This window comes from Neolamprologus multifasciatus, chromosome 4, assembly GCF_963576455.1.
Source record: "Neolamprologus multifasciatus chromosome 4, fNeoMul1.2, whole genome shotgun sequence".
NCBI lineage: Eukaryota > Metazoa > Chordata > Actinopteri > Cichliformes > Cichlidae > Neolamprologus > Neolamprologus multifasciatus.
Window position 1 is genome coordinate 31,118,539 of NC_140442.1, and position 9,980 is coordinate 31,128,518.

A 9,980-nucleotide genomic window follows, 5' to 3' on the forward strand; every position below is an offset into this window, starting at 1 on the left:
TATCATTTATTTTTAAAGCCCTGCTAATAACACAACTTAATCTGTAAACGAGTTAAAGATTACATTCACCAACAACTATACAGTCTTAGGCCTGATCTCATTAATGCAAATATCTATCACATGGCAGCAACTCTGTGTATTTAGGCATGTGGACATGGTCAAGGCAACCTGCTGAAACTCATCCAAGCATCAGAATGGGGATGAAAGGTGATTGAACTTTGAACATGTTTGTTGGTGCCAGGCAAACTGATCGGACCTCACAGGGTTTTCAAACACAACCATCTCCAGGATTTACAGAGAATGATGCTGTCAGCTAAGAACAGGAAACTATTCACACAGGCTCACTGAAACTGGTCTGATAAGTTGTTATTTCTGGGGCGACACTCATATGGTAGCAATATGATGTAAACAAGATGAAGGCATGGATCCATCCTGCCTTGTATCCACAGCTCAGGCTGCAGGTGGTGCTGATGGTGTGGGGAATATTTTCTTGGCACATTTTCTTATGAACTGAGCATCATTTAAATATTACAGCCTACCTGAGTATTGTTGCTGCCCATCTCCATCCCAGTATGGCCACACTGCACCCATCTTCTGATGACTGCTTCCACCAAGATAACGCGCCACGTCAAAAAACTCAAATAATCTCAAAGTAGTTTCTCAAACATGACAATGAGTTGACTGTTATTAACCCCGATTCTTTTGTCTCGCAGTGTGTGGGCTTGAAATCTCCAGCAAACACAGGCCCAACTCAGCTGTTTCTTCTTCTCTGTTTCTTCTCTCTTGATCTTTTCAGTCTTTTCCTTTAGGTTAACTCCCAGCACGGCAAATATCACGTCCAGTGCCTTCAAACAGTCATGTCACTTGTCAGGTTTCCAGCTTGAGATTCAAAGCTCATGTTCCATCAGTGGTGTTCATACATGCTGCTGCTTGACCCTTCAGTGTTTCAGGTCAGTTGCACTGTCTTTTGCCTGCTGTTAACTCTTCAAGTCCACGATGTTCTGTCTGTCTTCTGTCTCCATCAGGAGATCGACTGTCCTTTAAGCTTCTTCTCAGGGTGGGGACAGAATGAGAGGTCAAGCTGTCAAATTTTAAGCCAAAGGCTGACCTGTTTTCATCCCAGTTCTGTTAATCTATCCTCAGTGTTGGGAAGGTTACTTTTAAAATGTATTCCATTACAGAATACAGATTACATGCCCCAAAATGTATTCTGTAACGTATTCCGTTACGTTACTCAATGAGAGTAACGTATTCTGAATACTTTGGATTACTTAATATATTATCATGCTGTTTACAACTACATGAATGTACTATTGCTGTGATTTATTACTGTTACTGAAGGTCCGCGGCTCCGAACCGTAGTAAAGGGACCTCTGGCTAATACGGTGGGTTCTGTGTCGGGCTCGTAGCTGAAAACTAGCTTTACTTTGTTGTCTGGGTCAACTTTGCTAGCAGAGACAGAGAGAGGCGTTGAAAGACTGCTCCAACAGAACTTATTGTTTCAGAGGAAAACACGAACACGGTGTACAGTCGAGTCTTAATAGCTTACTTACAGCTGGGCTCGTCAGGCTCTCTTCTTGGCTGCAGTGGTAATTATTATATTTACATGCTTCCAGCTCCCGTTTCTGCTCGATGACAGCTCGTACTTTTCCTTTTTCTCCCTCCCTCGCTCACAGACACATAACGTGTATGGCAGTCCATTCTCCCTGCAGCACGGACTACACTGCCCATGATGCTACATTCTTTAGAGCTATACCTGTAGCATTCTGCCTGTTAGCTTAGCACAACAACAACAGGCGCTCTCTCACCCAGGAAACACGCAGAGAGAGAGTCACCCTGTAACCATGGCAACCGTAGCGCTGCCTGGAACAACAGAACGTAGCTGTCAAACAAAACCCAAACAGTCCTGACCCGCCACAATATGAAACAGGGAAGTACCCCCGTGTAATCCATTTATTTCAACAAAGTAACTGTATTCTAAATACCACCTTTTTAAACGGTAACTGTAACGGAATACAGTTACTCATATTTTGTGTTTTAAATACGTAACGGCGGTACATGTATTCCGTTACTCCCCAGCACTGCTCCACGGTCACCAGATCTCAGACCTTTCTGATGTGGTAAAATGAAGATTCACATCAGAGTTGTGCAGCTGACAAACCTGAAACAACTCTGTAACATCATCATGTCAATATGGACCAAAATCTCTGAAGCATGTTTTCAGCACCGCACCAGACAAATGGAGCTACAACTTGACTGAAACTGAAAACTAAATAATTTTGAGTAAAACCAGTAAACTCTGTATCAGGTAGGAAAGAAAAGCACCCACACTCTCCACAGGTCCTGCTGTTTGTTTTCTCCTATTTACTGGATTTTATGATCAGTACTTTTTTGTTGTCTCTTTGTTTCTAGAACCTTTAGTAATATTTCCTTTGTTACTGATTTGCTAGACAATAAAAAACTGGCCATACGAGACAATCGAATAAAGGTTATTTAAACTAAAATACTGTTTTGAAACAATTTACCTCACGCTCCATGGATGAAATATTCCCAATAAAGGCATAATCCACACTAAACAACATCAGCAGACAGGAAGCTGTCATGGCATCACATGACTTTGACATTAACTTTTATTTTTGAGACGTTTTACAATCAAATCTGTTACATACAATATAGACTTGGTCTGATTTTTGTTTGTTTTTTTATCCTCTGGACAATGAAAATCCTTCTAGCCCTGGTATAACAAAATAATGAGTGGAAGGAGATTCACATTCTTCAAGACCTGATATTGCTGTTGATCATACAGGCAACGGTTGTTTTGAAATTACTTATTATTTTGTTTAAGAAACATTCTGACAAAGAAACAATGCAAAAAAACCCAAAAAACAAAATTAACACAATCATAAAAATACATTTTCAGTTTTTATTTAGTCAATTATTGCTAAAAACCAGGAACTTTCTGATCATCTCAAATATCAGAAGTCAGTCACAAATCAAGAAAAGATTTAAAAATAATCTTTAGTATTTTTAGAGAAATGAAGCTTTAAAAACAGAGTTTTATTGTATAAACTGTCTTTGCCATCTTCTAACAATGAACTGATGGCTGATCACTTTTCACATCATTTTTTACTACTTTTAATAAAAAGTATAAAACAAAGACATTTTACCTTCAGTTATGACTACCTTGGTTTATGGAGCGTCTTTACTTTTTGTTCCATAAGATAATTATTTTATGACTTTTATCATTTTAACTTAAAATCTTACAGATTTCAGCGCTACCACCATATACACCGAGCCCAACCAGGAGTGGTATATTGCAATTGATATTGACTCTGTGGAGGAGAGTCATGGTTCGAGTGCTTTCAGAGACGCTGTAGAAGGACAGAAAATTGTAATTACCAAAACTGTTTTTAAAATGATTCCGGAACACTCCAATTCTCGAGGACTGTGGACCTTTAATGAAAAGGCTGCTGCCTGAACATCTGAATGCATAACCGCCACTGAAACACTCCAATGCCCATGAACTGCTATTGTTTCCCAAAGCACTCGCTTGTCCTGATCTGCTTACATTGTTGGAAGATAATGCTATAAAGACATCATCCCCGCTCCACTCCACCTCCCAGTAACAAGGTGCTGTGAAACTCTCTCTGCTCAACACCTGAGGCCAGTCAGTGAATCTGTCAGCGTGATCATAGCGCCTGATTGTCTGAGTATGACTATATTTTGCTTTTAAGCCAGGCCCAAGCACAACACGCTGGTGTGCTGTGTTTGGGTTAAATGTGATTTCACATTTATATTTTAGAAATTCAGCTCTGGTCTTGGGCTCTGACTCTGACAGATAAACATCCCCCTGAATTTCTTTCACAGCAGTTATGGTCCATTCAACATTGTCCTGCAGTTTCTCTCTGGTCTCTGACACAGCTGCTGCCACATCCTCGGTGTAGCTCTCAGGATGAATACTGATGCTGGCTGAGTCTGGAGCTTCACTGAGACGTGACAGCAAGGTGTAGTTGTGTAGAAACTGGGTGGGGTCCTCTGTGTGAGAGAGCTGCTCCAGCTCAGCTTTTCTCCTCCTCAGCTCAGAGATCTCCTGCTGCAGGACCTTCACGCTTTTCTCTTTCTCTTTAATTTTCCTCTCGATGTTCTGCTGTCTCTCTTCGAGCTCTGTCTGCTTCTCGCTCATCTCTGCTGCAGTGGACACTGTGTCGTGGCCTTTATGTTCATCCATGGAGCACAGATAACAGATACACTGCTGATCAGTGCGGCAGAAGATCTTCATCACCTCATTGTGGCGAGGGCACATGATCTCCTGGAGCTTCTGGGAGGGGTCCACCAGCTTGTGTTTCTTTAATGCTGCTACTTCATAGTGAGGCTGGAGGTGCTGCTCACAGTAAGAGACCAGACACTGCAGACAGGACTTGACAGCTTTCAGCTTTGTCTCAGTGCAGAAATCACAGCTCACATCTTCATGTTCAGCATGACAGAGCTCAGCTTTAGCAGCTTGGAGTCCAGTCTTCTTTGTTTCCTCCACTAAATCTGCTATCACGGTGTTTCTCACCAGAGCAGGCCTCGGTGTGAAGGTCTGTCTGCACTGAGGACAGCTGTGGCTTTCCTTCTGATCCTCTTCATCCCAGTAGCTCTTAATACACTTCATACAGTAGCTGTGTCCACAGGGAATAGTCACCGGATCCTTCAGGAGATCCAAACAGATCGAGCAGCAGAGTTTGTCTCGGTTCACCTGGTTTTCTCGCTGCGCCATTTCCGGGATGATAAATGTAACTTAGCTCGTTGTCGCCTCAATAATCCAACTCGTTTCAAACACTCAACGTCGGTTGGAAGAACACAGGAAAGCTTTATTCCTTTATTCTGCGTGGATATTAAGCAGGTCAAACTCACAAGTCTTCTTGCTGGATGATATAAAACTGCAGAAGTTTGACTGTCTGGAAATCTGAAAGTTAGCTTAAGTAACCCAGCGAGGGTTGGTCTCTTAAAGCAACAGCACACAATTAACACAAAGGCGCAAAGTTCCTCCTCTTTATGTGAGCATGAAGAAGGTACAGAAGAAAAGAAAAATAGAAGTATATCACGTTATAACGTGAAAGGTTTATTGTTCTAACAAGCAGTGGCGGTCCTAGCCTGTTTGGCGCCCCCCCACACACACAGAGGATTATACATTAACATAGAACTTTTGTCGGAACCATACTGAATTTCACAAGAGAAACACACACACACACATATGAAGAGAGAGAGAGAGAGTATGCATAGTATGCAAACAGCTACCAAACAGCCATCATAATTCGTCATACAATGAGAACAGGACAAATCAACAACTAATGACTAATTAATATTAAAATCTGTAACATAATGTATTGTTTGGAGTTTAGTCTGTTACTGTTGCTATTTTTACCATTTCTTCTTGCAGCAACTGTAACACACATAACTTCCTTAGCGATTAATAAAGTATTCTGATTCTGATTGGTTCAGGATGAGCTGCCATTATCCAATCACACATCTGCTTACCTGCATCTTTTGCTCGTTTCTCCTCCTCTTCTTTTCTCTTTTTTCTAAACTGAGCACCTGATGGCTTTGAACCCAGGATTCAAATCATGAATAGATAATGGGCTTTGATTTACAACATTATGAATGAAATGTGCTCTATTTGGAAGCAGCAGGCCTCCCTCCCCTTCCCACGGGTTGTGTGTGAGACATTAAATCATCAAAATATAAAATATAAATTTTAAATTGTTAGTGATCCCTTTGCCTCGAGTTCTAAAGTGTATATTTATTTTCTTACTCTTCTTATATTTATTGTTTGTTTACTTGCACTGCTGTAACTGGAGCCTCGTCGTCTCGTCTCTCTATATACTGGACTGTCTGTAGCGGAGATGACAATAAAGTTTACTTTGAATTCAGCAGCGAGCAGGCGCACCGAGGAAAAACATCGGTGCAAATTATAAGTCTGTATCATGATGTCTGGTGTTTTCGTGTTTGTTGTTTTGTTTTTATTTTCTTTTATTTTGCGAGTTGGTTATTAGATGCTGCTCCATCCAGCCAGAGACTCCCCCGCCGCCCCGCCCTCTCCTCTCTGCGCCGCCAGCAGCAGGCGCACCTCACAAACGGAGGGCGCCCTTACTCCCAGCAAATGGGGGATAGAAAACCGATCGGTGCCTGTGACATTCCCAATATGCGCTGGATGACGTCGCGCAGCATGAGTACGAGCAACTTTTTAAATTTTATTTATTTATTTTTTATGCCGCCCCCCACCATGATGCCGCCCCGGGCAACCGCCGTGTAGCCCGTATCTAAAACCGCTACTGCTAACAAGATACTTTTCACGTATGAACAACATAATATCACGTTATTACAATATACATAATTATCACGTTCATACAATATAAATATTATATTGTATGAACGTGATAATTATATTGTTTGAACAATAAAGTTTTCACGTTATAACATATTGTATTGTTCCAGCATGATATATTGCCATAAAACAGTGAAGTGGGTGACAGTGCAGATCAGAGTGCGAGAAAAAGGCTCGTTTATTGGAATGAATTAAGTTCTATTTTATGCTTGGATTGATGCATGGGGAGATTTTGCTGTTATTGAGCAGTTTGGACAGTATTGTGATAAGCATGTGGACACTTAGAAGAAACCTAAAACGCATGGGACTGTACAGGAGAAAGAATGAGTCCGATCCGATTGAGGTAGCAGGATTTCTTATTGATCAACTGGAGGGACACGGGAGGCTCCGTGGATATAAACTACACCACATGAAGTGCATTCAGGCAGGTTATGTTGTCACGCAGAGTACTGTGAGACATTTACTGAAATATCTTGGCCCTTATGCGATGTATATAACACGTATGTAAATCCTGGACCAAATTTCATGTGGCATATTGACTCCTATGACAAACTGAAGCCTTTTGGAATCTGTATAAATGGAGCTATTGATGGTTTTTCAAGAGTTATGATTTGGCTTCATGCCTATTCAACAAACAATGATCCCAAAGTCATTGCTGGCTATTTCATAGCAGAAGTTGAAAAGAGGATGGGAACACCTGTTAGGATTCGCTCTGATTTGGGAACAGAAAATGTCATAATGGCGGAGATGCAACGATTCTTGCGCTGGACTATGGATCCGAACGTCAGAAACTGTTTTATTACTGGATCCAGCAATCACAATCAGCGTATTGAAGGCTGGTGGGCCTTTCTGAGACGACATCATGCTCAGCACTGGATAAATCGTCTCCAGGAACTAAAAGACGATGACTGCAGCTCATATTGTTGACGTGCCTGAACGTCATCGAGGTATGTAACCATGTTTATTCTTTGAATGAGTCATTGTGTGTGTGTGTGTGTGTGTGTGTGTTAGAGAGAAGTCAAAGGAGCTTGCAAAGAAAAGCGTCTGGACTTCTTTAAGTTACTTGAAGACGTTTCACCTTCATCCGAGAAGCTTCTTCAGTTCTAAGGTCAAATGGTGGAGAGTCCCAGATATAAACCTACTCTCCACCATTTGACCTTAGAACTGAAGAAGCCTCTCGGATGAAGGTGAAACGTCTTCAAGTAACTTAAAGAAGTCCAGACGCTTTTCTTTGCAAGCTCCTTTGACTACGATGACCTGGATGACTGAGAACCTTCACAGACATGTTAGAGAGAAAGAGAGACACGGAGAGAATAAAAAGTTTGCTTTAACACCCATCATGCACCGTCTCTATTAGCACTGCGTTCAGGATATGAAAAAATGCATATTTCACTGACCAGAAACATAAAATCAAACTGTCTAAAACAATTCCCGTTTAATAATTACTTTAAATTTTCCACAGTATCACGTGTCTACCGCTGTTACTCTTGTTGTTGAGTATTTTTGATAAACTCTGTTTTTCTGACTGTCACTGTGTGGTGCTTTTGGGTAACATGTTGAGCCCAGAGAAATGTGTTCTTTTACTGATATGAGATTTTTAATTTTTAATATTTAACAGGAAGAGCTCCTGCAAGTTGCACATATGTGCAACACCCACATAATACGCAGAAGCAGAAATGCAGCTGCTCCAAGTGGACGTCCGATTCTCATGTACACCATCTCTCATCTCATTGGAGGACAGGATCATCTGAAAGAGGTTTCTCGGGAGGCAGTGGATGCTTGTAAGCAAGAAGGCCAACAGAGAGGACCTTATACCTGTGATGAAACCGTTTTCAGCTTGTGTTGCCTTATCCTCCTGACTACCAGCAATGCAAATTTGTCCTCTGTAGAGCACCTTTCTAAACCTGAATATCTCCCATGCACTGCATACTACAGAATTGCCTCCTTTTGGTATCTACAGAGGACATTTAGGGCTTTCCAATGATACCAAATGTGAAGGGGTGGAGCTTTGGGAACTTTAGTTTTTTCATTAAGGAACATGGCAGCCATCGCTGCAAGCACATTTTATGGGAAGAAGAAAAGTAAGTGCATAAAACTTCTTATTAAGCAATTTTTAGCTATAAATGTTGTTAACATATTTTAAATAAGTCTCTTAATAACACATTAAAACATAGTATGCTTAATTCTAACTTCATTTTAGTATTGAAGTGTTTAAAAAATGTCCTCCGTAGTGGACATTTGTAGTCAATTTCCTCCATTTTGTTCTGTTTTTTTAAATGACCAGAAAAGGAGTCCTTTCTAGAAGCAGAAAGAAATTTATTGCAGTTTGATGAGGGGAACCCAGATCTTGAGTTGTCTGATGAAGAAGATCATAGGGAATAAGCCCTTGAAGAAGAAAGAAGGAGGAGCATCAGAGATGGTACTCAGACCTGAACTTTAAGTGGTTTCATTAAGTGGTTGGACAACAAGCCAGTTGTCATGGCATCCTCTGCCTATGACAATCAACCTCAGGACAGACGCACAAGATGGTCTAAGAAAAACAAAAGGTTTGTCCATGTGCCAAGTCCACTGGCAATTGCTGAGTACACTACCAACATAGGTGACGTGAACCTTGTTGCCGAATGTTGAGTTTCTACAGGATGGTCTCTCGCACTCAGAAATTGACAGTATGTGCAGTTCTCTCCTTTTTGATCTGGCAATCACCAACTTGTGGCTTCAGTATAGCAGTGACTTGCAGTTTTGGGGGAAGAAACCACTACAGTTCCTTGAGTTCAAACTTCTCCTTGGTGAAGAGTTGAAGCAAATATTTGCCATCAAAGTTCATTTTTACGTGTTTGGCCTTCCAATGTCCTCTACAGTGGACATGTGATATCTAAAAAATGTAAACTTTTTTTTCCCAAAAAATTATTCCAGTCTTCTAATTACCTTACAAACATTGGGGGATTTAAAAAAGTTTTTGATTGGACATTTTTTTTCCTGGTAGTCAGGAGGGTAAAATGTCAGAGAACTTCTTACTTCCACCAAGCACAGCAGATGAATCCATTGAAATGTATCTCTTCCTGAGAGCCTATCTTCCCTCCTTTCACCAAAGGATATGTTTTATTCAAGCTGCCGTCCCACAGTTTCCCCTTGAGTGTGGTATTCAGCTTCTGATGAACACCGGCATTTTATCTTCTAAAAAGGATTCAGTTTATTCTAATCCTTTGGTTTAAACATGAAAATAATGATTTCTGCCTAAGTTTTACCATACTTAAATTATCAAACACACAAAAAGTCATAAAATGATCATATAATCCATTGTTCCACATTAGACCTAAAACTCACCGTTTTTGACACATTTCCATGTGTCGAACAAAACCACAGTTAGGAAATTAAAAGAAAAGAAAAAGGTTAATCATATTATTTCTCAGCGATTCTCCTCTCGAGTATATTTGCTCTGGGCCTGCAAACCTGTGTTAAGGAATAAAATCAGTTTAAGTATCCTGTTAAATCTTTTGAACTCCTGGCTCCATCCAGAAAAAATAATAAACTAATCAATATGTTGTGGGGATTAGAACTTCGGGGCCACAAAGGTTTTGCCCGACTCTTGGCTTAACTAATACTTACATGGTCT

General features: G+C 40.7%; 1 protein-coding gene and 1 long non-coding RNA gene across 2 annotated transcripts; one reads left to right on the plus strand and one right to left on the minus strand.

The window, feature by feature from the left end:
- Positions 1–418: 418 nt before the first annotated feature.
- Positions 419–5,104, minus strand: LOC146520840 (tripartite motif-containing protein 16-like). The gene has a single exon (XM_085155590.1). The coding sequence runs from the start codon at positions 4,757–4,759 to the stop codon at positions 3,248–3,250; it is 1,512 nt and encodes a 503-aa protein (XP_085011716.1). The 5' UTR covers positions 4,760–5,104; the 3' UTR covers positions 419–3,247.
- Positions 5,105–5,158: 54 nt separating this feature from the next.
- On the plus strand, positions 5,159–8,464 carry LOC146520841 (uncharacterized). The gene is made up of 2 exons (XR_014873569.1): positions 5,159–7,314; positions 7,986–8,464. It is a non-coding gene; the product is annotated as an uncharacterized LOC146520841 (long non-coding RNA).
- Positions 8,465–9,980: the final 1,516 nt, after the last annotated feature.

Bases quoted from the DNA above. Each gene is read 5' to 3' on its own strand.
- LOC146520840 (XM_085155590.1), bottom strand. From the start codon at position 4,759: ATGGCGCAGCGAGAAAACCAGGTGAACCGAGACAAACTCTGCTGCTCG.